A 27,339-nucleotide genomic window follows, 5' to 3' on the forward strand; every position below is an offset into this window, starting at 1 on the left:
ATTTTTTGTTGCAAAATAGATATTGTAGCAATTTCGTTTATATTTAACAAATATTGTCCAATTATGGACTAACTAGACTCAAAAGATTCATCTCATAAATTACAAGTAAACTGTGTAATTAGTTATTTCTTTTATTAATATTTAATACTCCATGTATGTGCCGTAGAATTCAATGTGACGAGTAATCTGATTTTTTTTGCAAAATTGTTTAGGAACTAAACAAGGCCTTATAAAAGCTTTGCTAAGGAGAACTTAAATCATCACTTGGATGTAGGGGATTTTTATTAAGAGTCTGATAGAAAAGTCTAGAAATATCGTAATCCAATCCAAACAAGCAGATTTCTAACACATAATTCAAAATTACAAAATTCATTACGTCCAAAAATAATAGTAAAAATCAAATAGAACATATAGACAATATAAAATACTTTGGATTCTAAAAATCATTATTGCACTCAAAGAGGGCGAGTCGGCGAGACGACTGACTCATCTGTTGCGGGAGATTGTCCGGAAGAAACAGACAATTCCACGTGTCAGAGTGGGCCCCGCCGATGACGTGACGCCGTGACGGAAACTCCATCCACTTCCGTTCCGCTCTGTTTCTCCCAGAAATCCGTTAGCGGCGCAACCCCCATTTCATACGCGTGCTAGACTTTATGAATTTCACAGGGTTTTTTTGTCCAAAATTCAAATATATTTATACACTACGTATACAGCTGCTACAGTATCTAAAAACAAAAAATTTTGCGAACTAAATAAGGCCTGAGTGAAGGAAAGAGATACCGAATTTGCAACAACCAAAAAAGAAAAGAAATTAAAAGGAAAAAAGAAAATACAGTAAATCGCTTTGTTCTTCGTCTTCCTTCTCTCCACCTTGCTTGCTCAATATCTCTCTCTCTCTCTCCTTTCCTCCGTGAGTTGCGTCTCCACCTCTCCTCCCCCTTCCTTCCTTGCTCGTCTTCCCCACCCAATCCATTCCATTCCATTCCAACCCCCGGTCCCCGAGGCTGGCTGTGGCCGCCGCTCCGGCTCTGGCTCCCCGCAATCCAACCTCCAATCGCTCGCGAATGCCGCCTCCTCGCCGCGGCCCCAACCCCGCCCTAATCCCCACCCCGTCGCCTCCGCATTAGCCATCTCCCCACCAATCCCTGCTCCTCGCGTTAGGGTTAGGGCACGGGCACGGGCACCCCATCTATCTATCTATTGCGACACACAGGACGCCATGGACGAGTACCATCACCACCACCACCGCATGGGCGCCGCCGCCGACTTCCGCCGCGACCTCGAGGACCTCGTCTGCGACCACCTCGGCGGCTGCTTCTCCCCGCCCCCGTCCTCCTCCTCCTCCTGCTCCGCCGCGGCGGGGGGAGGCGCCGCGGACCATGAGCCCGACGGCGAGGCCGAGTCGTCGGCGGCGCGCAGGCGGAGGCGGGAGTCGCGCCTCCTCAGCCGCTGGGTCGCGCGCCAGGCCGAGGAGGTGCTCTCCTCCATGGAGCGCGAGGTCGAGCGCCGCAACCGCGAGGCCGAGCTCCTCGCGCTTGCGCGCCTCCACCCGGTCTCCACCCTCGACCCATCCTCCTTCCTCCTCTCCTCGCCCGCCACGCCGCCGCCGCCGCGCCCGCAGGCGCCCTCCCCCGCCGCGCCCTCCTCGCTCCTGCAGATGTGGCGCGAGCTCGAGCACCGCCGCGCCGACGCCCACCCCTTCGACCGCGAGCCCACCCCGGACAACGCCGACCGTGACCGCGAGCGCGTGCGCCAGATCGCGCGACGCCTCACCGACACCGCCGACAGTCCAACGGCCGCCGCCGCCGCAGCCACAGCTAACGGGGAGTGGCTCGGCGAGACGGAGAGGCAGAGGGTCAGGCTCGTAAGGGAGTGGGTGCAGATGGCCAGCCAGCCACGTGACTCTCGTGCGGGTGTGCGCAGGGACGAGCCTGCTGCCGGCGCCGACAGGGACAGGCGAGGGGAGCCTCCTCGGCTACGAGGCCGGCAGGCGAGATTGGATGTCATCAGCCGGATGGCCAGGGAGCGTCAGCGCGAGCTGCAGGGAATATCAGGGTACCATGTCGTGTCCGAGTTCCCTCGCCGCAGCCGCAACCGCATCCAGGTGGGGAACTTGCGGCATTGCATTGCACGAACCACTTACCTGTGATACCATGTTTGCCGGTTTGTGAAATCTCTGCCTTCCACAGGGATTGCTTAGGGGGAGGTTCTTGAGGAATGGGGCGCTTCCGGTTGAAGAGGAGCGACCACCATCTGTGGCAGCGAGGGAGCTCGGGCAGTTGAGGCAGAGCCATCGTATGCCCGCCTTGAGGTTAGCGTCCCTTTTGATTATACAATACAAATCTCTATAGTAATTGGACCTATATATACTTTGATGATTCTGTAACCTACTATGTATGTGCCTCCATGCACTTTCAGTGCTAAACTGCTAAAATGGAACTCTTGGCTGCATAGTTCAATCACATCATTTCCACCCCTTCTGCACCACAGAATGTTGGAGAGAGATCACTGCATTATTTATGTTATTTTGATAATTCTGATGTATCAGGTTTGGGAGTGAGAATGGTTGCCATTTCCCACTCCCTTCCATTATTATAGTATAGCCTAGGACCCAGTAGTACAACTTCGTTTGTGTTTGTGGTCCCTTGACATCCTGGGGGTGTCTCTGGACAACACATTCCTTAGTCCACTAGCACATTGCTCGGTTGCCTTTATTTTTTAGTCTTCAGTGGCAAGTGTGTTTTACCAGTGTAAAAACGCAGCTTCTTGTTTGAATTTCTGAGCCTCATTAACTCATGGTTTATTCCATGTCTCTCAAGGATCTTTAGCATAACTACTGTACTGTTGCTGTTCCTACAAACAATTCCTACACCATATTTGTGCTAAAAGTCTAGATAGTAAGGATCAGGACTCAGGAGTTGTTTGTTTCATTGTTTGTTGGTAAAGACTAAAGAGATAAGTCTGGAATTAGGGGAATACGCTTGCAAGCCAACTGAAAGTATTGTTTAAGGTAATCTGTCTGTGGCATTGCCAGATACTACAGTGTGGTAAAATAGATTGGAAATGCTCTTTTTTGTTGGACAGGCATTGCCCTGACATTGAAACTATTACAAATACTTACGGTGTTTAACTGTGTCCAACTTTATCAAGTTATTCCATCATGCCATTTGTGCATAGTTTCTTAGCGGCGCCAATGCCACTAAAATTACTTCTAAAATGAACCAGAAACCTTTGACTACGGTTGTTGTGTTACTACTTACTAGTTCTCTGAAGGAAAACCGCAGTCTAGGTTTCAGGTGCCACTGTTGCTAATTATACCAGTCCTTCTGATGGCAGGCCATTCTTGTTCTATACGTTATAGACTATTCACCAACCAAATAGGCTTTAAATGCTACTGCAAACTGTATTGATGATATTGACTAGCATACTCTGGAACCTCAGGTCCCTGAGTCCAGCCTCTGCATGTCTTAGTGTAGTTTGATGGTGATACCAACTATCTTTACCTACTACACCCGCTCGTCAAGCTATATTTCTTGTGCTGTTTTAGTTACCCTAGTTTGCTGCTGAAGAGAATTGTCTTCCTCTTATTCAGAGTACTGATAGCATTAAATGATGATACGGGCCTCTCTTTTAAAAGTGGAGCTATTGGTCATTTTCATGCAATATGTTTTTGATGTATAAGTGATTGACTCATGAAAATAAGGGATAACATATCTTTTATTACTACCAGTCCCAGTTATGATGCATCGGTTCCATGTATTCTATTCTGTTCTTCCAGTTCCTTCATTGCCAATGTTATTCCTTATACCTTGTTGCATCTAAAGTCCTACAACAAGTGTCGTTGCTTTATTTTTTATGGCATCCAAGAAGCAATCTTGTAGTATATTTATACTAGGATAGCATCTCTTGATTACTTGACATTTCTTTGTTGCTGATACAAAGATATATAGAATTGGTCAAAGTTAGAAATGATTGACTGCTGCATCCCACTGGTGAACTTTTTCTGTGACTGGAGGGATTTTATATAATTTTTAAAAAAATCAATACATAAATATTATTTGTTTCAGAGCGGTTAAAAGAAGAGGAATGGTATCAGCAACAGAGATTACTATCAGTGTTATGTTCTTGTGACTTCTATCTATGTCAAGAGGTTTTCACTATAATTAATGATATATTGGTTAACATGGTAGTTTATACAGTATACACAATATCGACGTGCATCTTGAGAACATGAAAGAGAGGAAGTATTTTCTGCCCTCACTGTGTTTCAGAGTTCATTTCATGTGTGGTATCAAGGTTCACATGAGCTTATGCTAAAAAAACCCAATGCGTGTTTGCCTGTTAAGATTGCTCACAACAGTGCAATTTACATCTATGGATGCTTGTGTTCTATGTCAAGTCCTTATCAGTTAGAGCTCTTGTTATGTGATACTGTATGTAAGTTTATTTTCCTGACTCTGTTCAAATTAATAAAAGTTAATTTATTGTACCATTTTCAGATCAGAGAGTGTTGCAAGTAGTCAAGATGTTAGCCAATCTGATGCTTCTGTGCCTGAGAGTGTTAGATTACTAGTTAATGATGAATCTCAGCAAGTGGCTGATGTGGCTTTTACTGATACTGAGGATACTGCCCAAACGTTGCTGGAGAATGTGGATTTACAAGAAATGGATGCAGATCGTGCTGAGGCACACTCACCAAGTATACCTTTGGATGACATGGTTGTAATGCAAGAGTCTCTAACTCAAGGTGATAACATGCGGCAAGATGAGACAGAAGATGACACGGGATTCTGGCAGTCATCTTTGGATGGCAGGCTTGATAGGTGGCCCAGTGATATTGATGAAGGTGCTGACAGAACTTGGGAAGATAATGCAGAAGACTTGCACAGTGAAACTGTGGAGGAGGATGACAGGGAGCATGGTCATCTACAAGAAGAGCATGATGGATGGCATGATGACGAGTCTCATGGTACCATGGAGAACTGGCAAGATGATTACCAAGATTCCACACTTGATACAGGCCCCATTCCTAGGACCGAAAATAGGTTTATTCCACCTGATGATGACAATGTGTACAGCATGGAACTTAGAGAATTACTTAGCAGGTATTTTCTGCCTTCAGTGTGCTATTTCTCTAAATGTCTTTATTTTCCATCTGTTTTTATTCTCAAGCTGTTTCATGTTTTGAATGGCTAGGCGAAGTGTGTCCAATCTTCTTAGTAATGGCTTTGGTGAAAGTTTGGAGCGATTAATAAGGTCATATGTTCAACGGCGTGGTCATGGTCCCCTCAACTGGAATCTTGATGCAGCCATGCCCCCTACGAATGCACCAAATGCAAATCAGGAACAAGAAAGGAACCCTGAAACACGGCAATTCCAGGGTCCGGTCAATAGACCTGCCCTTGTTATCCCTCCTCCACCTTTGCCACCGCGACAACCATTATGGCACAGAGAACTGCGTCATAACAACTGGAGCAGCAGACACAGGGTAAATGCAGATGCTGTTCATTATCTTCTCATTCAATGATGGAGTTTTTGTATAGAAAGGGAAAATAAACTTTTCTACTAGTGGGCTGAGTCAAAAAATAAAAAAAATGGGATCATATTTGCAGTCATGCCATGAATTTAAATTTGCTTGAATATCTTGTGTTATTTATAATAAAAAATTTACATCAGAGGATTCATTTGGTTTTGTATTCTTGCAGGAATGGGATGCTATTAATGATTTAAGAGCTGACATGGGTAGACTCCAGCAAGGGATGAGCAGCATGCAGAGGATGCTGGAAGCGTGCATGGATATGCAGCTGGAATTGCAGCGTTCTGTGAGACAAGAAGTGTCAGCTGCCTTGAATCGATTTGCAGGACCTGAAGGTTGGACATTTCTTTTTGTTATAACATCATGATTGTAGTACTGTTTCTGTCTAATATGAAGAATGATTTGCACCAAACCTGAAATTTGTTTTTATTATTTGCTTACCAAGTTTCTATTTATTTCCTGGTGATACTTAACATCAATTGAGGTTTGCTTGTTTTCTGTACCCATTTTTTCCTGGATTCCATTCATTGTGCAAGTATGCATGACTAGTTGCTTGTGTTTTTCAGGATTCTCGATGGATCTGTCTGACGATGGATCAAAATGCAATCAAGTGAGGAAAGGAACCTGCTGCATATGCTGCGATACGCAAATCGATTCTCTACTGTACAGGTGGGTACTATGCATCGCATTTCAGGTTCCTTGTGCACAAGATGGTGTGTGTGTGTGTGTGTGATGTGTGGTTTGTAATGTTTTAAACCTTTCGGGTGCCGATGGCAGGTGTGGACACATGTGTACTTGCTCGAAATGTGCAAATGAGCTGGTGCGCAGCGGTGGCAAGTGCCCGCTCTGCCGGGCTCCCATCGTGGAGGTGGTCCGCGCATACTCAGTATTGTAAAGTGGTGGAAGATACAGTCAGTAGGAAAGGGAATAAGTTAACGGCAAGTGAAGTTTTGCTGCAAGTGAAGAAAAGGGACCCCGGAAAAAAAAAATTGCTCTCGTTTTGCTCCTTCATTCTTCGTTTCTTCTTCTTTGTGTATCTATAGGGGAGGCTACTTACGTTGCCTGCATATTCGTTGCCTTGCTGCTTTGCGTCGCCGAGACGCAGGCGGCAAAGGGCGTGCCATTGATTTTTGGAAGAGCTTGCGTTGGGATGGGAAGGTGTGTCTCCATGCAAGCTGTTTCACTGTATATTTATACACTGACTGATCCTCAACCGAAGCAGACACCTGCAATGCATTGATATATACAAGGTTCCCTGACTACTATCTAGTCCTTGTTTTCCCGTGAGCATTGAGCTGTGATGTGGATAGTGTTTGGTGCGCACCAACAGCAACAGGTTACATCTGCATCAGTCCGTGGTGTGGCGTGTAGCCTTTCAGCTTTTGTTGAGTCGCCTTTCTATTGTACCTGCTACGCTCTCTTTCTCATGCATGGTCCGTGCTGTTTCCAATTGCTGGTGTACCCTACACAGAGAATGTACATATGAAAATTGATGAAATACAGTATTATGCTGTGCTGTGCTGTGCATACGTTGTGTTTCTCACCAAGAAGCATGGCCTGCAAGCTGAGGTGCGAGGCGTTTGCATGGCCTGCAATTGTAACCACGTTGGGGCTGGGCCTTCAATTGCGACCGGAAACCGTGGTTGGGCTTCTTTGCTCGTAGTAGCTGAGTCGTCAATTCAAAACAAAACTTAGTTCCTTGCCCTAAGAAAAAAGTTGTGCTTAGTTTCTTGGCACTTTTTCGATTGAACTTGCTTATTTGGTCCTAAGACTAAGACTAATTTCGTTTTAGTTCTTGGCCTTTCCGAGGTAATGGTGTTGAAAGCAACATGAAATGACTCTCTTACCCCTAGTCACTTCACATTGCTTTTAGCACCTTTATCTTGTCAAACTATCGAAAGGACCGAGGACCAAAATGAAATTTGTTGTAGGGCCAAATAAGCAAGTTCAATCGAAAAAGGCTAAGAAACTAAGGGGGTGTTTAGTTCTCCTCCTATTCCGAAAATTTTTGGGTTTTGGTTTATCATTTTGCAAAATAAAACTAAACACTATGTAAATTTTTTGGCAAAAAGGTGGTTATTTTCTATTTTGGATTTTAGCTAAAGAGGGCAAAAAAAAACCCAAAAGAGCATCATGAGAGCAATAAATCCCGCATTTTGGATAAAACTAAACATAACCCTGAAAATTTTGTCATTTTGCATTTCATCATTCCGAAATAGTTGGCATTTTGTATTTTACATTTTTTTTAAACTAAACACCTCTAAACACAAATTTCCAGTGTCTCTCACCTGTTGGTTCTGTCGTGATTGGGATTGGGGCTCGTGATTTTCGGCATTTTCCGGCGCGGGGCCGACGAGGCCATGTGAATTTGATCCGGTCGTCGCAACGTGGGCAATCTCCGGATGATCCGGGGCCCACACACTGTAGCTGTAGCACCACCACTCCTGTCTCTCCCTCCACCACACAGACACACGCACGCGCGCGCCATCCCCCTTCCCTCCCGTCGCGCGCCGTCGATCCAATCCACAAAAACCAAAAAATGCCGCCGCCCTCCGCCGCCGCCACTTCCACCACCGCAGCCGCCAGCGCCGCGAGGGACGACATGTCCCCGGCGGAGGCCCGGCTGGCGATGATGGAGCTGGCGAACATGGTGTCGGTCCCGATGGCGCTGACGGCCGTAATCCGGCTGGGCGTCCCCGCCGCAATATGGGCTGGCGGCGCCAACGCGCCGCGGTCGGCGGCCGAGCTCCTCCCGGCGGGCCACCCGGACCCGTCGGTCCTGGAGCGGCTGCTCCGCCTGCTGGCGTCCCGCGGCGTCTTCTCCGAGTCCACGTCCACGTCGGAGGACCGGACGACGACGACGCGGCGGTTCGCGCTCACCGCGGTGGGCCGCACGCTGGTGCCGGAGGGCGCCTCGGGCGCGTCGTACGCCGACTACGTGCTGCAGCACCACCAGGACGCGCTGGTGGCGGCGTGGCCGCGGCTGCACGAGGCCGTGCTGGACCCGCGCGGGCCCGAGCCGTTCGCGCGCGCCAACGCCGGCGTCCCCGCCTACGCCTACTACGGCAAGGACAGGGAAGCTAACCAGGTGATGCTCCGCGCCATGACGGGGGTCTCCGAGCCCTTCATGCACGCCCTCCTCGACGGCTACGGCTTCGACGGCGGGTTCCACGGCGTCGCCACGCTCGTCGACGTCGGGGGAAGCTCCGGCGCCTGCCTCGAGATGATCATGCGCAGGGTCCCCACTATCAAGGAGGGTATCAACTTCGACCTGCCCGACGTCGTCGCCGACGCGCCGGCCATCGCCGGTACGTACGACGCTACCAGCCCTGCCCTCTCGGGCATACTCCCTCTATCCCAACGTTTGATTTTTTTAATCCTAAATTTAACCACTTATCTCTCATTCGAAAAATTTATATAAATATAGTCGATTTTAAGATATTTCTTTTAAAAAAGTTATTAATAAATCAAACCACGACAAAAGAAATAATATTTTATATAAATATTTGAATAAGATGAGTGGTCAAATTTAATATTAAAAAAACCAAATATCTTATAATTAAGAATAAATTGAGTACATAATTAGTTAGATGGAAATGCAATATGCTTCATCATTCATTCAACAATGCAAGGATTATTATTCGTCTGATCCGATCCGTCCAGGATTATTAGTTGCATTTCCTCGGGATTATTAGTTTGCCATCCACATACATATTCACATGCAAATGCAATGCATCATTCAACAAGTTTTATTCAACTGGCTAAGGTTGGTTCACTTCCTTGGTTTACTCTGCACGGATCTCTACAAACTGTAAACTGTCTAATGTATATACTTCCCTCAGCGAAAAAAAATCGATCTACTCACCCCATTTTAAATAACTATAATTTAATATTCGCATCTACTAATATGACGCATACTATATATATCATAAATATTGCTAGTAGTAGCTTTTGTATATAAGTAATCCATTGATTAATAAAACTGAAAAAAACTTGTTGAGAAGCGAGATGAAAAACTGGGGAAGTAGACGTGTATGGCATCTCTCTGATCTCCACTCTTCCAGCATCATAGTCAACAGCTATGATAAAACACTGCCGTACCATACGGGATATTGTAGGTGCGCGAGGATTTCAGCGAAAGCTAGTGATCACAGATCCGTCGCCGCACGTACCTCCCATCACAAATACTGATATGATGTCTCTGCAGTACCGTGTGGCTGTCGATTGTGATCGAAATGGTCACAGTAAGGGGCTGTTTAGTTTTTGAAAAAATTTAGAAATTTTTTAAAATTTTTTGTCACGTCGAATCTTGAGGCACATATATGGAACATTAGATATAGATTAAAAAATAACTAATTGTATAGTTCGTCTATAATTTGCAGGATGAATCTTTTAAGTCTATTTAGTTCATAATGAACAATAATTGTCAAATATAAATGAAAATGTTATAGTAGGCAAAACCAAAAAATACATCTTGAATCGTTTTTGCACGCCGCCGCTAGTTGTTTACATAGGGCCTGTTTGGCAGGACTCATCTCTGGCTCCTCCTTTAAGTAAAAAGCAGAGGAGTCGAAGTTATTTTGGTAAAATTATAAATTAGAGCTTCAACTTTTTTAGAGAAGCTCTTGATGAGGAGCCATGCCAAGCACCTTTATTACAATTGCGGCGGCTGATGGATGGTGTGCCACGCCCGCCACGGGCCTGTAGCAGGTCCGACAGGTACCTAGGTAGAGAGGCCACCACCATGATCCACAACAGGCTTGCCTCGTGGAGGGAGAGCAGCCAGGTGCCGAGGTGCGTGCCACACACGCCTTTGAGTACAGTACAAACAATGCAATTCATTGTTTGGCTTGCCTATACCAGTGTACCATGGACCATTAGGACCCACTCAGCAATGACATTAGGAGGGATTTTGATATGCGTGGCTAAACTGTAAACTGTGCTATAAAATATATATCAGACGCAAGGAATCCTTGTCTACTCTGCGACTGAATCAGGTCATTTGTTTTTTATTTATACTACGACTGGCCTGTGGTACTGCCACGCCACGAGCTCAGGATCAACAGCACAGTTTGCTCCCATCCGTGTCTGTCCCTCATCGCATATGTTCCAATGTCTAGATAACTCAGTACACTAATATTTGTTTCAATTTACTCTCTCTAACTATTTTAGTCGATCTAATTTAACTCATACCAAGATTTGTCCTTTTTCCCCTCCGCATACAAGTTGAGTTTTAATTTAAAATTTGTGAGGCCACAGAGGAACTCAGATTTTATGTCAAAAAGAAATTCATTGTTTTCTTTATTATGTCTCGTGCAAATTCTTTATTAAATGTCATAACCCATTCAAATGATGACCAATATTTATGATGTGTAAATATACTCTAATGTACTTCCTTAATTCGTTTCAAATTATAAAATATTTTAGTTTTCCTAGATACATTGCTTTGACTATATATCTAGATATATAGTGTATTATCTAATTGCATAGTATAACTTTGACTTCTCATTTTTATAAAAAAATATTTATCAAAAAGTGATATATGAATATTTTTATAAAAGTATTTTTTAAGAAAAATCTATTTATATAGTTTTCACATTTCTAAACTCAACATCTTAAAAGTTATTCATGATTTATATTCTCAATGTTTGACCAAGTTTTATCCAAAGTGACTTTATTTTTTTTTAGTACGAAGAGAGTATCTAGAAAAGGTCAAGTAGAATTTGGAATGGAGGGACTTATAAACAATCCTGAAGAATGGAAATGCTTGCAGTCCCTGTGTTTATTATTATTAAGAGTAAAAAGAAACAAGGTGACATGTGTTTCGTTACAGGAGTGAGGCATGTTGGCGGAGACATGTTCAAGTCCATCCCCTCTGGTGATGCCATCTTCATGAAGGTACGGTACCCAGTAGTCCATCCTCCATTGCAAACACCCAAAAACCAAAAAAAAACCAAAACTGCGCATCATGCAGTGGGTTCTGACGACGTGGACCAACGACGAGTGCACGGCCATCCTCAGGAACTGCCACGCCGCGCTGCCGGACGGCGGCAAGCTGGTCGCCTGCGAGCCGGTGGTGCCGGAGGAGACGGACAGCAGCACCAGGACGAGGGCACTTCTGGAGAACGACATCTTCGTCATGACCACCTACCGGACGCAGGGGAGGGAGCGCTCCGAGGAGGAGTTCCACCACCTCGGCATCGCCGCCGGCTTCACCGGCTTCCGCGCCATCTACCTCGACCCCTTCTATGCCGTCCTCGAGTACACCAAGTGAATCTCTCAAATCATGTTTTCTCTAGCATGTATAATAACGAACAGATGTCAGGCAAAGTTGAGATTCACGTTCCAACTGCGCACTGTACTGTACTCTACTCTACTGTGGTTAGCTTCTGAATCCAGAATCTCTCTTCCAAACGAGCTTAACCATGATTTCCGGCTTTTTCAAGCATTCTATTCTAAGGGAAAAAGCTTTACACAACAAAATTCAGCTTAGCTATTTGCAACTGCGAATTCAACTCCATCGATTCAGACAGGCCAGCAGTGATTAGTCGCGCAACTGGTAAGGATCCGGAGTGGCATTACAGGTACATATACATTCATCGACTCGTCAATCCAGATACATATTCATCAATCACAGCAATTATTTCTTAGTTACGATATGTCCGCATATAGAGCAGTGGTCTCCATTTTAATTAAGCGCCTGCTGACACGAGCAGGATCCAATACATGAATTATTCCTCTTTCTTATCTTCTGCCGCAGCACCATGTGGATTGACTAGGGGTTTTGATTCACTCGCACCCTGTAAAGGCAGAGTACAATAAGCATTTGGGAGATGCACTGTAGCAAGAGCGTATAGGATGAGAATGTAGGTGTACCTCATCGTTCTTCTGAGCTGCAGGCTTGTAAGGACAAGCTGGTGGGGCTCTTTCAGGTCTCCTGTACTCCCATCCAAATAGCCGATACACCTTGCTCTGGAAACCGTCCAAGATACAAATCAATTTCCATAATGCAAGCAACAGAATTTTATTAGAAACTAGAAAACAAACAGAGATCCTCTTCATTTGGTGTGGCCAAATACACATGCAAACCAACAAGGCTATGTGCAGTCAGAAAGCGCACCAGTATCGTTTTTGGTTCACAAATCAGATGTATGTTTCTGACAGAATTATTAGTAAGCAACTGACCAATATAATCCTAGAAAACCTAACAAAACCATCAATGGAAATAAACCAACTTTGGCCCCTAGCTGGCTCTTCGAAATCGCATACACGAATCTTTGTAATTGACAGGTAGATCTTCCCTAGAGGATGAATGATTTATTGTTCCACCTAATACCACAAGGCCTAGGCAAACTTAAGCATGAGCAAATGGCTAGACCCGGCCAACATCACTGAACCACTATGTTGTAAAAGGTGAATATTACTTTGAAGAAAAAAGGAACAATCCAATATCTTCCATGCCACCTGCCTAAATTGAAGAGGAGTTGATTTTTTCTCAAAACTTACTTGTGTAGTGTTATAGCTAATGAAAAGAAGTATGTTTAGCTATTCACTGCTTCTAGAAGCTGAATTTCAATGCACAAGAAGCTGTTTTTTTTTTTTTTGGAAAGTAATGGCAGGTCTTTCTCAATTAAGAAGAATAGAACGGCCTAGTTTATAAGGGAAACCAGTCCTGAAATCCTTACATAGGCACAGATTAAAACACAGAAAATACCCACAAAACCAGAACATCATAGCCCTGACTAAACAGAGGTAACACACAAACCAACGACACCCACCGCGTGTCCTCATTACCAAGCTGATCACAAGCAGCAAGAAGCTGATATCTAGAATCAACAATCTGATACCTAGGCTCAAGAAGCTGAATCCTAACCCAAGTTAGCTACTTTGACTACTTTACCTGGCCCAAGCCATCGTGATAGACTATAACAAATAGTAAATGGACCAATCAACAGTTTATTGGCTTCATCACTCACTCGCTGGGTAAAGAGGCTGTAGTAGAACTTTTTGTATAAAGGTCACAAGAATTCATAATTCAAAATGCATACTGCCTATCAATTTACTGGATGATGTATTGCGATGCGAATCAAATGAGGAAATCTGGGTGGGTATGAATTGCTGGTAAGGAAATATGATCATAAAATCCAAACCAAATGATCAGAGAAAAGAAATCCAGCCCTGACCGTAGCTGGCTCATACCAATCACAGTTGATAACTGGCAGCTAGGTCCACTGTTTTGGATGTGAAAACCCCAATTTTCTCCTCTACTAGGAACGGTGAGCTCTGGTTTCCTGCTCCAACGAATCCACGAACAGGGGCCAGGGCAGCAGACTAAACAAACAAGCTCGGAGATCCCCCAGGCCCAGGACTGTTGAATCGGATAGAACCCCAGCCACCAGCACGGTCTATGGTTGTGGCTGGGTCTTACAGAAACCGGGGAAAAGGGAAGGATCCGTACGATGATGAGGTCGACGAGGTAAGGGAGGGCGTTGACCAGCGGGATCAAGAAGAGCGGCAGCAGGCACGCGACGCAAACCTGGCCAAGCACATCGACAACGACGTTAGTATAGCTATAGCACAGGGATCTGCAGGCAGGGGGAGGTCGGGAGAGAAAGAAGCTGAGCGCCTCACCATATCGTGGGATGGGATGGGATGCTGGAGGATGGATCGGCCTCCTTGGCTTTGACCCCGTTGCTTGCTCCGCTCGTCTCTTGTTACCTCCTCGTCGTCGGGGCGCGGTGGTCGCCGATCCGGAGGTCGAATGCGATTGGGGAGAAGAGGAAGAGGAGAGGAGAGGAGAGGACAAGGGAGACGACCATGGACAGGACACGGGCCCCACCAAGTCGTCCACACCACAACAGCGCATGGAACGGCCCAATTAGATTGAGGCCCGGAAAGACCTTTTGGGCTTCTTTCTCGTCTCGTCTGACTCTTTTGACCCTGATGAGGAGGGGTGGGAGAGAGAGAGAGAGAGAGAGAGAGAGAGAGAGAGAGAGATCTTTAAAAAAAAAATTTGGATGTAAACCATGCCTGACAGCATGTGGGTGCGGCTCCGATCCAGAGGATGGCATAGTGGTGGAAGTCGGCGGTGGGGTCGAACCAGTCGAGATGGAACTTGACGACCTCCCTTCCGACGACCCTCCCGTCGCCGGAGCCGAGGAGAGGACGTACGTACACGTTGGTCTGCAGCGTGTATGGCCTCCCCAGCCGGCGTGGTGCATGCCCAGGAACTCACTCATGCATGTCCACACGGAACCCCGGTCGGGTAGAATAGAATAGAACGCCGTGATGACACCCGCCGTTTAGCCCGGACGCGCCAACCGGAAGGCCCGACGCGACTTCCCGGTCCCGGACACCGACTGGTACGGTGCTGCATGCGCGCCCTGCGGAATTCACGGCAGAAGGGATGCGCTGTCAACTCCGCTCAATCGGCGGCGACGAGTTGCTCTGGATAGTTGCTAGCCCGCCGGCAGGCTGACGGCTGCAGAATAGTTTAGGGTTTGCTTACATCAAGTTGGATGCGAAATCTCAGCTACTCTCCTCTATTTCTACTCCTCCCCGTTGGGCTGGGTTTCACAAGTATTACAAACCCAATCTGGGTCAGTCACTCTTTTGTTCTTGGGCCTCTGGCGCGTGCTCTTCCTGGGCTCACCCTTGGGCTTGGAGATGACCGGGTGAGGAGGCATGACACTCCTCCCTCCTTGAGAACTGGCATGTCCCCATGCCGGCGCATAGGGAAAGCGCTGCTGCACCGCCTCTGCATCTTCCCAGGTCGCCAGTTCCGCATCCATGCCGGACCACTTGATTAGGAGTTGAACAATGGCGCCGTTGCGTCGTGGATGAAGGCGGCGTTGGAGCACAGCTTCTGGTACCTGGAGACCTTCCGCCGATTCGGGCGGCGAAACAGAGAGAGGATATTTTGTAGAAGGAGCAGCTTTGAGCAGAGAGACATGGAATACCGGGTGGACGGAGGAAGAATCTGGCAAATCAAGCTTGTATGCGACAGAGCCAATCTTTCCCAGCACCTTGTAAGGACCAAAGTAGCGAAAGGCCAGCTTCTGGTGAGCACGAGGCGCTAGTGAAGCTTGAACATATGGTTGGAGCTTGAGGAAGACCATGTCGCCCACATTGAACGAGCGCTCAGATCGGTTCTTGTCAGCATAGAGTTTCATGCGTTGCTGGGCCCGAAGCAAGTGTTGGCGCACCAAATCAATCATGGTGGAACGAGCAGTGAGCATAGCGTCCACATCTGGAACAGAAGTAGCTTCAGGTGGAGAGAGACCAAAGTGCCGAGGAGAGTGCCCATATAGAACCTCGAACGGAGAGCGCCGAAGAGAAGAGTGCAAGCTCGTGTTGTACCAGTACTCCGCCAAACTTAGCCAACGAATCCACTGTTTCGGGCAAGAGTGCACAAAGCAACGGAGAAAGGCTTCCAAGCACTGATTAACACGTTCCGTCTGACCATCCGTCTGCGGGTGGTATGCTGAACTCATACAGAGTTTTGTGCCTGCCAAGCGAAAGAGTTCCTTCCAGAAATTGCTGGTGAAAATACGGTCCCGATCGGAAATGATGTGTGTAGGCATGCCATGCAAGCGGTATATGTTGTCAAGAAAAACCTGAGCCACTTGGGGAGCCGTAAAGGGGTGGAGGAGAGGGATGAAGTGAGCATACTTGCTAAATTTGTCAACGACGACCATGATGCAATTGGCAGAGCCGGAACGTGGCAGTCCATCAATGAAGTCCATAGAGATCACTTGCCAAGACTCGGCTTGCACAGGGAGAGGAGACAACAGTCCTGGATATTTGGCGTGATCCGGCTTGGCCTGAAGGCAGACGATACATGCAGCGACACGAGCCTTGATTTCAGACTTCATGCCCTTCCAGGCGAATAATTTCTTGATGCGGGCGTAGGTGACAGGAAACCCAGAGTGTCCACCGATAGCACTGGAATGAAGAGCCTCAAAGATTCTGTTGTGCAAGGACTTGTTGTCACCAATCTAGATGCGGTCTCCGATATGAATAATACCTTGTAGCAAGGTGTAGGGGGGGTGACTTGCAGAGTCAACAGCCAAGTCTTGCAGCAGCTTCTTGGAGAACGGATCGAAATTGTAACCAGCAGCAACATCAGCGAGCCAAGAGTGGGACGGAGCTGAGATAGCATTTAAATGTTCGGGGGGATCTGGATGCCGAGACAGAGCATCTGCGGCCAAGTTGGAGACCCCGGGTTTGTAAACGACCTGGAACTGCAACCCAACCAATTTAGTGTAGAGTTTCATTTGCCAAGGGGTCTGAAGTCGTTGCTCAGTAATATGCATGAGACTGCGCTGATCAGTGAAAATAGTAAACTCAGCGTGCTGCAAATAAGATCGCCACTGATCGACAGCTATAAGAATGGCCAAGTACTCTTTCTCATATGTAGATAACCCACGAGTTTTGGGTCCCAACGATTTGCTCACAAATGCTAGAGGATGTCCATTCTGCAGGAGAACTGCACCCACTCCAGTGTCACTTGCATCGGTCTGGAGCTGAAATGGCTTACAAAAATCTGGCAGAGCCAGGACCGGAGCCTCAGTAAGTGCCTGCTTCAGAGTGTTGAAAGCAGTCGTATGGTTGAGAGTCCAAATGAACAGGGTACCCTTCTTGAGTAGGTCTGTCAACGGCCGAGCGATGACTGCGTAGTGCTGCACAAACTTGCGATAATAGCCGGTAAGGCCCAGAAAACTGCGCAGCTGTTTGACATCAGTTGGAGTAGGCCAAGCTTGAACTGCTGCTATCTTGGTAGGATCTGTAGAAACCCCAGCGGCACTGACAACATGTCCCAAGTAGTTGATGGACTGCTTAGCAAAGCTGCACTTGGACAGTTTAACCAGCCACTGATCCTGGGAAAGAAGTTCAAAAACTTGAGCCAAATGTTGGACATGATCTGCATACGTGGCGCTGTAGACAAGAATGTCGTCGAAAAAGACGAGCACACACTTGCGGAGAAGGGGATGCAGCGTTGTATTCATAGCCCCTTGGAACGAGTTTGGAGCTCCTGTCAACCCAAACGACATCACAGTATATTCAAACTGTCCACAGTGGGTCGGGAATGCAGTCTTGTGTTCTTCTCCAGGCGCGAGGCGAATTTGATTGAACCCGGCCCGCAGGTCTAAGCAAGAGAACCAACTGGCACCTGACAACTCGTCCAGAAGCTCATCAATAACAGGAATGGGGTACTTGCTTTTCACTGTCAATGCATTGAGCTGGCGGTAATCCACGCAAAAACGCCAACTGTTATCTTTCTTCCGAACCAGAAGCACCGGAGAAGAGAAGGCACTAGTACTTGGTCTGATAAACCCATTTTGTAACATATCATTGACTTGGGTTTCAATTTCAGTTTTGAGGGCAGGAGAGTACCGATATGGTCGGGCAGACACCGGTTGAGCACCCTGGACCAGCGGTATAGTGTGATCACAAGCACGGCGTGGAGGCAGCTCTGCTGGAACTTGGAACAAATGACTGTATTGCTGGAGCAAAGACTGAATCTCAGGTGGAACAGAAGGAAGATCCGAGACCGAAACAGTTTCTTCTGCAGGCAGGAGGTTGACAGACACCAGAGAACACCCCATCTGCTCAGGCAAGGCACCCTGCAATATGATATTGTCAGGACCGTAGGGAATCTGGACCCATCTCTGAAGCCAATGCACCTTCATGGGGGAGAAAGCCTGCAACCAATCCATACCCAAAATCATATCATATGAGCCAATGGGTATAAACTTGAGGGTGGAATGAAAAGTATATCCCTGGATAGACCACTCAGCATACGGAATATGACTGGTGCAAGGAACGGCACCACCATCGGCCACTTTGACAGTGGTTGGAGCAGACAAGGATGTCACTCCAGATAATTTTTCTGCAAAATTGGCATCCAGGAAAGAATTTGTGCTGCCCGAATCCAGCAGAATGTTGATATTGTGCCCTTGTATTTTGCCGGCAAACTGAAGTGTGCGGGGATGGAAGGTCTGGGAAACTGCAGCAGCCGACAATAACATAAAAGAATGATCCTCAGCTGGAGTATCATCTAATTCTGTATGACTGTCTTCGGTGAACAAGTCTTCACAGAGATCCCAAACTTCTTGAAGAGCATGGAGCTGCAGGGCTGGGGAGCATTTGTGACCGTGGTGCCATTTCTCACCACAGCGCATACAGAGACCGCGCGCCTTTCTGTAAGAGCGGAGCGACTGCAGCTTGTCATCCACTGAAGTACGGCGATGTTCTTGGCGGCGATCATCAGGTGGACGCCGAGATTCCGATGGCGCTGGAGGATCAGGCAACGCCATGCGCTGAGGTGGGGCTCCCAGCTGCAGGGGCGCCCGAGAGGACGCCGACTTGTGTTGTGCCGGTGCATCCGCTCGGCGATATTGGTGACGGCGCGATGGCTCGACCGCCTCTTCCTGCAAACACGCGAGGGAAACAGCAGAATCCAAATCGACAGGACGCTGAATAAGAACCACTGAACGGATATCGTCGCGGAGGCCATCGATAAAACGGGTAGTGTAGGAGAGAGTATCTGGGTGGGTGGAGTAAGCCGAGAGTTGTTCAACGAGATCGACAAATTGATCGGCATATTCCTGAACTGAAGCAGTCTGACGGATGTTAAAGAGTTGGCGCAGGAGAAGTTCATGTTGATCGCGGCAGAAACGCTCACGGAGCAGGATGCAAAACTCAGTCCAGCTGACTTGGGCGAGACGGTGGGCTATGGACTGAATCCAACGTTTGCCAGGACCAACGAACTGCATTGAAGCGACACGCACCCACACGGACGGATCAACAGAGTACATATCAAAATAGGATTCAGCGTGGGTAATCCAAAGCTGTGGGGTGGTACCGTCGAATTGAGGAAAATGCATTTTAGGTAATTGGCCTAGGTGAGGGGAATGGAAGGGTGGATCGGGTGGGAGGGGATCTGGGGAAAAATTGGGGTGGCACTCCACGACAGTGAAGGTGGGGTTTGGGGGAAGAGGAGGACGGGAACTCCGGCACATACCATTGGCCGGGGTCGGAGCTACGGTGGTGACCACACCGTAGCTCTTCGCCCGTGTAGTCGATTCGACGCCGTGCCCCTTGGGCCAGTCGGTCGTTGTCCCGGCAGGTGAGCGCGCGGCGACCAACCCGTGCTGATGGAGGGGGCCCGATGTGGGCAGCGCCTCGACAGCACCACCTCCGCTTGCACGGAGCTTCTTCACTTCCCAGCGAAGGGCGTCGATGAGTCCATCCACGCCCGGACGCCAGTCGTTGATTTCGCCGACCGCGCCCTCGACGGCAGCCACACGGTCGTCCCGCTCGTCGTTGATCTCGTGGATGCGGATCAGCTCGAGATCCATCATCCGCTGCTCGAGATCGGAGACCCGCTCGTCGAAGTGGGCGCCCCAGTTGTCGGAGACAACCGCGGCGGTGTACTGCGCGGCTGCGAAGTCCTCCAGCGACTTGATCCGTCGATCTACGGCCTCGTCATGCTCCTGGCGCTCGGTGGTGACTTCCTCGAAGCGGCGCTCCCACCGCTCCCAACGCTCGCCGGAGTCGTCGCGGAGCCGATCGATCCGCTCGAGGATCTCATCGCAGAGGGAGAGCACGTTGGGATCCATGGCCCCCTTGGCGCGCTGGAGACGGGTGAAGTGGGTATGCGGCTTCGGCGGATCCAGCCCTCGCAGGCACTGGATCGTCGGCTTTGATACCAGATGTCAACTCCGCTCAATCAGCGGCGACGAGTTGCTCTGGATAGTTGCTAGCCCGCCGGCAGGCTGACGGCTGCAGAATAGTTTAGGGTTTGCTTACATCAAGTTGGATGCGAAATCTCAGCTACTCTCCTCTATTTCTACTCCTCCCCGTTGGGCTGGGTTTCACAAGTATTACAAACCCAATCTGGGCCAGTCACTCTTTTGTTCTTGGGCCTCTGGCGCGTGCTCTTCCTGGGCTCACCCTTGGGCTTGGAGATGACCGGGTGAGGAGGCATGACATGCGCTAGCTTCTTGCTCGGGTACGGGTACAACGTACCCCGGCCCGGCGACGGCAATGGCAATGGCAATGACAAAGGGAAAGCTGCTGCTGCTGCCTGTGAGTGTGCTGTGTGACCCAGAGGATGGATGGACGTGATGGGATAAATAGATGGTCGCCGGGGGCTGCAGTTTTTTTTTACCTGCCCGGTTTAACTGGGCTCGATGTATTCTCAGGTGAAAAATTATAATTAATTATTTCTTTTATTTATATTTAATACTCCATACATGTGCTCTCGGTCACCACTGAGGCCCCCTTTGGTTTGAAGGAATTTCAAAGGAATTTTGGAGGATTAAATTCCTGAGGATTGATTCCTGTGAAGCCCAGTGAAACGAGCGAGCGGGAGACGAGGGAGCGAGGCGCGCGAGTCGTCCAGTTTTCGCGCCAGGAAAGTTTCCAAGAGCTCCGATCTAATTTTTTGTTTCCTGTACGACACAGACGTAGGAAAGGAATCCTAGGGATTTATTCCTTTACTTCTTCAATGAACCAAAGGGCTTCACAAGAATCAATCCTCAGGAATTTAATCCTCCAAAATTCCTTTGAAATTCCTTCAAACCAAAGGGGGCCTAAATGTAATCCAATGCAATGTCCGCACCAATGGTTACGGTACATGCATGAATGATAGTAGTAATTTTTCTTGAGTCATGCATGACAGCGTTTCTCTGCGTCAGGGTTGTGGCTGATGTATCCTATGCTTCGCAAAAAGATGTGATCAACAGTTATTTAATCACCGTGCATTAGACCAGTTTTAGTGACGAAGTTTTGTGACATTTGTCAGGTAACTGTAACAATAGGCTCCGTCTAGATATGAAACTTTCTCTCTTTTTATAATATAATCTGCTAATAAGAGCTAAGTCATCAAATCTGCTGGTGTGCTACACTACAATATTAAATTAAATGAAAAATGAACGTTCAACAAAAGAAAAGAAAATAGATCAAAGAATAGTTAGATTTGATAGAATCGGCAGAATAAATAAACGCTAGCTAGACAAGCAAGGTGGATGGGCCAAATGTGCGATTTGTGGCCCACTATTGCACCATCCCCTCCGAATTTCTCCCCAAACCAAAGAGCGACAAAAGTCGACTAGCAGGCAACAAGCGCGACCTCACCTCGCCGCCGGCGATGGAGCCGCCGCCGCCTCCTGCTCCGGCGACCCACTCCGCGCCCGTCCGCGTGCTCTCCCGCACTCCGCCGCCGTCCTCCCCGACCCCCTCTTCCGCGGGCCCCGCCCCGTCGCCAGCCTCCCGCGACGGGGTCGTCGCCGTCGGCTTCGTGGGCGGCGCGGGGAGCGCCCGCCTCGCCGACCGGATCCTCGATGCCCACGTCTTCTCCCCCGGCGGCTCGGCGGGGACCCTCGCCGGGAGCGTCAGGTACCACCGCGACGCCGGCAGGAGGATGGTGTTCCTGCACCTCGCGCCGCTCCAGACGGCGGTTGGAGGCTGCGGCGACGGAGACCTACCGGAGATGCTCTTCATGTTCTCTGTGAGCTCGGATTCTCACTCTGCTTTTGCTCATTAGATTATATACAGTAGGTCTGCAATATGGGAATCGAACTGCCGTGCCAAGCTGAGCCCCAGAGCCTCTGCCTCATTTGTCCTTTTGTATATGATCGACCAATTCTACTGCATCATGTCAGCCAGTTATTGACGATTTGGCACTTAAAACGCCAGAGCAGCTTGAGAATGCTGTTTTTTTTTTTTTGGCTTAAAATGTCGTAGGTTTCTATACATGCTTCTGACTGATTATGTTTGTTGAATTGCCATCTTAGAGCTACACTTGTAAATTGTCGCTTTCATGTGTTCAAACCTGACTAATGTCTAGTTCTGTGACCGTAGATATTTTAGACTTCATCATCACATTTACCAGCCTGTGATGACTACTATGGTCTTGTTTCTTTGGTTTTCTGTGACAAAATGAAGGATTGATTGATTGGTTTTACTTCACAACATTCTAGGTCTGCCATGTAATTATATTTCTGCAAGATGGCTTCAGGTTTAACACACAAACCTTAAAGAAGTTCCGACTGCTGCAATCTTCAAAGCATGCTCTTGCTCCATTTGTCAAGTCATTGGTAGCAGCTGCGATGCCTGCCAAAACTGTTGCCTCTGACACCCCAACAAGAGCAACCCACAGGGCTTCCTCCATCTCCCCTCCAGCACGCCGTGGAGGTCACGCCGGTCGTCAGTCCTCGGCCATCTCACTTATGTCCGGGACCAGTTCAAATCCTTCTGTACTGCCAGGCCAATGCATTCCTGTATTGCTCTTTGTCTTTGAGGATGATGTGCTTGATGTTTCAAGTGCTGCAGCAAGTTCTGATGATATGGGTGATTCATCTTCATCAAATCAGTGTTCTACCTCTGATGGATTATCAAAACAAAGTTTAGCTTCAAAAAGTTCTGGTTCAGTGGTTATGCTTGCCCGGGCAGCAAACAAATCTGAGGGCAATTCAGCGAAAAAGCTACACTCGTCATTGGAGGGACAGATCCGTGTCTTGCTCAAGAAGTGCAGGGTACTTGCAGGCATGGAGCCAGGGCATATTGGCCCGAGGGGTGTAAGTAACATGAGTCATCATTTACCCCTGTTCTCGCTTGATACCTCGAGGGTTGTTGCACTGTTGGAACGGTACATCAATAAGAAACAGGAGCCACTGGACATCATTGCAGGATTATTTGAAGATTCTTTGTGCTCCAAATTGTCATTGGATATTCTTTCACTGGAAAACAACTACCACCCAACAAACCATGATGACTTTCAGTTGATCAAGGATTTTATATTTCGGCAGTCTGATGCCCTGAGAGGTAGAGGGGGATATTCAAGCAATGCAAGTGCCGGGTCTGTTTCTGGTGTTGGCATGGTGGCTGCTGCTGCTGCAGCAGCAGCAGCATCAGCTGCATCTGGGAAACCAGTTAATGCACCTGATCTCCCTACTTTTGATAAATGGTTGTCCATAAGTACCTCTATTCTAACTGCACTGTTGAGTGGAAGAAATGTGCTGAGTGGTCAGTCTGAAAGCAAGACTCATACAAGTCCTATTGAGAAGAATGACCAACTTCCTGCTGCAGGATCTAATGCTATTGAGATCGCATTATCGTGCTTGGAAAGTAATAATGGTCTGAACATGAAATTTTCTTCATCATGGTGCCAAAGGGTGCTTCCGGCTGCTAAGGAGATTTACCTGAAAGGTTTGCCTGCCTTTTACCCCACAAGCATGCATGAAGTGCAGCTACAGAAGGCATTGCGGTCCTTTGGCTCGATGGTTAAAGGACCAGCAGTCAGGGTATTCTTAAAGAAGCTAGAAGATGAGTGCCGGGCAATATGGGAATCTGGAAGGCAGCAATGTGACGCTGTTAGCCTAACTGGCAGACCATGTAAGCACCGCAGGCATGGCGATTTCTCTTCATCAGATGCAATGAAACAACATTCTAGTGGATATGTATTCCTCCATGCATGTGCTTGTGGCCGGTCACGTCGCCTTAGAGATGATCCTTTTGACTTTGAGACTGCCAATGTGTCTTTTAATTGTTTCCAAAATTGTGATGATCTACTACCTACCCTTGCGCTTCCAAGAGGCAGTGATGCTGGTTCGTTTTCAGTATCTTCTTGGCGCTTGGTGCGTCTCGGAGGAGCCAGATATTACAAGCCAACAAAGGGGCTTCTCCAAAGTGGATTTAGCTCCAAGGAGAGGTATCTTCTAAGGTGGATTATATCTGTTGGTAAGGGGCAAGTGAGAAATGGCATTCGTTCTAATACTGTTACTTCATCCACAAGATCTGGTATGAACCCTCAGACTCCCCCAATAGTCACTGGTGAAGTAAAATCTGCTGTAACCCAAGTCACAGCACAAATTAAATCTGCAAAGCTCGAAAGTTCTGGAAAACAACCTGATATGGAACCAATGAGCAACTCAGGTATTAATTTTGGTAAAGGTCTGCCAAATTTTACTATGAAAAAACCCTTTGCTGAAGTTGTTGCTGGCACCACATCAAAAGATTCCGAGTTTCCTGCTCTTCAGCAGATGAGGCCACCGAAACCTGGTGGTCGAAAAGATGAGCGCCAAATGAATATAGGAGACCATCCTAATGGCCGAGGTCATGCGGCTGTCAGCCAAGGGCCTGTAGCTGAAACTGAATCTGCGAAAGCAAGCAGAAACAAGAGTAGTGAAAATTCTGATGGGAAGCCCTTTTTACAGATAGGGAGCAATATAGTACCAGTGATTGTTGGAAATGAGACTAGAGAAACTAGTCAGCAGGTACAACAGTTTGTTGTGTATGTTGGATTTGAGCATGAGTGTCCCTATGGTCATCGCTTCTTACTGTCAGAGAAACATATGAAGGAGATTGATTCTTCCTGTTTGTTGTATCAAAGACCTCATGTAAACAAAGAAGCAGAAGGCAAGCATGCACAAAAGTTGCTCCAAAATGCATCTGGTTTAATTGCATCTGCAGTGGACATAAACAGTGCACAGAAAAACAGTAAGCCATTGCAATCATCAGGGAGAAACAGCCAGCAGCAATCACTGCAGCTGAGGGTTGATGCAGAGACTTCACAACCTTCTCCTTGGCTTTCAGATCCACAGAATGGCAAAAGGGGGGAGCACTATTTTCCAAGCATTACAATTGATGATGGCGGAGAAGCATTTTCACTGATGAACAGAAACTTGCCAATATATATGCACTGTCCACATTGCAAGATCTCAGAAAGGAAGGAACATCAAGATGTAAAGTTTGCTGGTGCCGTGTCACAACTTCAACGGATTTTCATTGTGAGTAATGTTTTAACTGAAGTTTTTCTTTTCATAGTTAGATATGACTAAGTATCATCATTCACAATCTTACACCATGAAAATAGATTTTTAGTTGCTCCCTGTTTCGTATAGTACCGTTGAAGTTGAGACATGTTTCTTGTAGTATCCATAGGGACATTGTTCTGTAATCTTGTCTTCCTACTAATGTCTAGGTTCTCTTCAATGCAGGTGACACCTGATTTCCCTGTTCTATTGGCAAGCTGCCCACTTGTACAGTTTGAGGCAAGTACACTCATCTATATTCAGTGTGAATCATATATTTCCTTTACTCACCCCATAGAGTACTTATGGGAAGACATAACGTAGATGTAACAGAAAAGGTCACTGAGTGGAGTTATTGCCTTTTCCCTTTCTCTTCCAATCAGGGGTCATGCTTGCCATCGAATGTCTCTGATCATGATCGAGAAGGATCATTCAGTATTGGGTGCCGAGTTATCCTCCCACCTGAGAGCTTTCTTACAATGAGGCTTCCTTTTGTCTATGGTGTTGAGACAAAAGAGGGAAGTACATTTCCCCTCAAAAACTTTGAGCAACAACCAGAACTCACAGCATGGCTTGTTGGAGGCACAGCCTTGCAAATCGTATCGGTAGGGGACGTCACCGAGAAAGAAACCGTTATGAAGTGATAGACATGTCATCTAAAGCTTTACTGGTTTTAACATGTTCTAGTCACGTGTCAGTGATGTGCCATTGGTGAGATGATAATAACTGTTTTTTTTTTCTTTTTCTTTCCTGCTATCTTCCCCACACAATTATTCTTAGTTCTCCTTTGGTTTGAATACTCAAGGTATTGAATATGTCTGTTGTTGTTTTAATTCATGCAGGATGCAGGATGGATGATTATATTCCTGTCTGAGGTTTTACTTGTACTCCTGAACTTGTGCTGCTAAGCTGTTGATACAACTATTGCTTCCTTTCACTGTGCTCCAAGCATTTTGGAATAGAAGTTTCGCTGATATCTACCTGGATGGTGTATATAGATGCACGCAGAGGGGACAGGCCACAGGTACAAGTTTGGTAGTTCTGTATTTTCACTCTTTTGGTACCCACAGTACTTGGCATACTCGTTCATTGCTAAGTACAGTATGTGTTACTGATGCAGGCAATTGCGCCGTTCTTGTCTTGTATACGAATATTTGCCACCGTGCCAGGAGGTAAAGTTTAGCTGGGTCTGTTTTTTTTAGGACTAGTGGATCAATCCGATTCCTTGACAGAGGCCTTTGGGCTGGGAGCTTCTGTAGTAAGATTATTAGTTCAGTTGAGCTGTGTAGTGCAATATTTTTTGGCCAGTTGATGTGCTGTTTTATTCCTTTGCGTGTTGAGAAATCGGGCCTTGGAATATAAAAAACGAGAAGAAGGAATTTTCTGAATGATCTTGTGGCAAACGGTTGCTTGAAATGCATGGTTTCCTCAAATAAACTTGACTGATCTACCTGTATGTATCCCTTATTCTTTCTTGTATATAAATGCAGTACAGGAATTTCCCGCAGCCTTGGGGAAAAAAAGAAGATGGGTTTGAGAAGTGATAACAGGAAAAAAACAGAGTTGTGTTGGAATATACTGTAGTGTATGGAGGACTGGGCTGGAGAATGTTGAAGCTGGAAGGAAACGCACGAGCAACTCCTGCTTGACAAGTGTAAAGGAAGCAGCAGCAGGCTGTGCGAGAAATTAAAGGTGGACGGACTGCGGGACGTGCCGCCGTGTTGATGATGCGTCCGAGTCGAGGTCTGCCCTTTTTGTTCTTTTTCACCTGCAAAACAGGCGTTTCCACGTGATGTGAATCATTCCAGAATGGCTGCTGGAGCCTGGAGGCGTGGTTTACAAAAGCAGCCCGGCTTGGCTCTAAAAGCTTCTTTCTTGTGTGTTTCTGCAATCCAAAACCCCTGGCAATCCAATCCTTGCAGTCCATATGGTATGGTATGGTACTAGTACCATTTGTCCAATCCAATGAGTGAAACCTTA

General features: G+C 47.2%; 5 protein-coding genes and 1 long non-coding RNA gene across 6 annotated transcripts; 3 read left to right on the forward strand and 3 right to left on the reverse strand.

The window, feature by feature from the left end:
* On the forward strand, positions 871-6,821 carry LOC8059709. Its single transcript, XM_002453028.2, has 7 exons — positions 871-2,107; positions 2,193-2,314; positions 4,503-5,108; positions 5,200-5,491; positions 5,709-5,874; positions 6,106-6,208; positions 6,317-6,821. The coding sequence occupies exons 1-7, from the start codon at positions 1,223-1,225 to the stop codon at positions 6,432-6,434; spliced, it is 2,292 nt and encodes a 763-aa protein (XP_002453073.1). The 5' UTR covers positions 871-1,222; the 3' UTR covers positions 6,435-6,821.
* Positions 6,946-7,915, reverse strand: LOC110435066. The gene is made up of 3 exons (XR_002452724.1): positions 7,828-7,915; positions 7,084-7,205; positions 6,946-7,002 (listed from the first exon to the last, which is right to left on the reverse strand). It is a non-coding gene; the product is annotated as an uncharacterized LOC110435066 (long non-coding RNA).
* LOC8059710 (caffeic acid 3-O-methyltransferase) lies at positions 7,940-11,956 on the forward strand. Its single transcript, XM_002453029.2, has 3 exons — positions 7,940-8,847; positions 11,373-11,437; positions 11,514-11,956. Exons 1-3 carry the CDS (start codon positions 8,079-8,081, stop codon positions 11,811-11,813), a joined length of 1,134 nt encoding a protein of 377 aa, XP_002453074.1. The 5' UTR covers positions 7,940-8,078; the 3' UTR covers positions 11,814-11,956.
* LOC8059711 lies at positions 12,034-14,611 on the reverse strand. The gene is made up of 4 exons (XM_002454761.2): positions 14,171-14,611; positions 13,998-14,075; positions 12,416-12,511; positions 12,034-12,339 (listed from the first exon to the last, which is right to left on the reverse strand). The coding sequence occupies exons 1-4, from the start codon at positions 14,171-14,173 to the stop codon at positions 12,271-12,273; spliced, it is 246 nt and encodes an 81-aa protein (XP_002454806.1). The 5' UTR covers positions 14,174-14,611; the 3' UTR covers positions 12,034-12,270.
* On the reverse strand, positions 16,537-20,163 carry LOC110434864. The gene has a single exon (XM_021459630.1). It carries the CDS (start codon positions 20,161-20,163, stop codon positions 16,537-16,539), a length of 3,627 nt encoding a protein of 1,208 aa, XP_021315305.1.
* On the forward strand, positions 21,479-26,809 carry LOC8055335. Its single transcript, XM_021459965.1, has 6 exons — positions 21,479-22,055; positions 22,528-25,335; positions 25,546-25,599; positions 25,743-26,070; positions 26,202-26,383; positions 26,480-26,809. The coding sequence occupies exons 1-4, from the start codon at positions 21,696-21,698 to the stop codon at positions 26,001-26,003; spliced, it is 3,483 nt and encodes a 1,160-aa protein (XP_021315640.1). The 5' UTR covers positions 21,479-21,695; the 3' UTR covers positions 26,004-26,070; positions 26,202-26,383; positions 26,480-26,809.

This window comes from Sorghum bicolor, chromosome 4 (assembly GCF_000003195.3).
Source record: "Sorghum bicolor cultivar BTx623 chromosome 4, Sorghum_bicolor_NCBIv3, whole genome shotgun sequence".
Lineage (NCBI taxonomy): Eukaryota > Viridiplantae > Streptophyta > Magnoliopsida > Poales > Poaceae > Sorghum > Sorghum bicolor.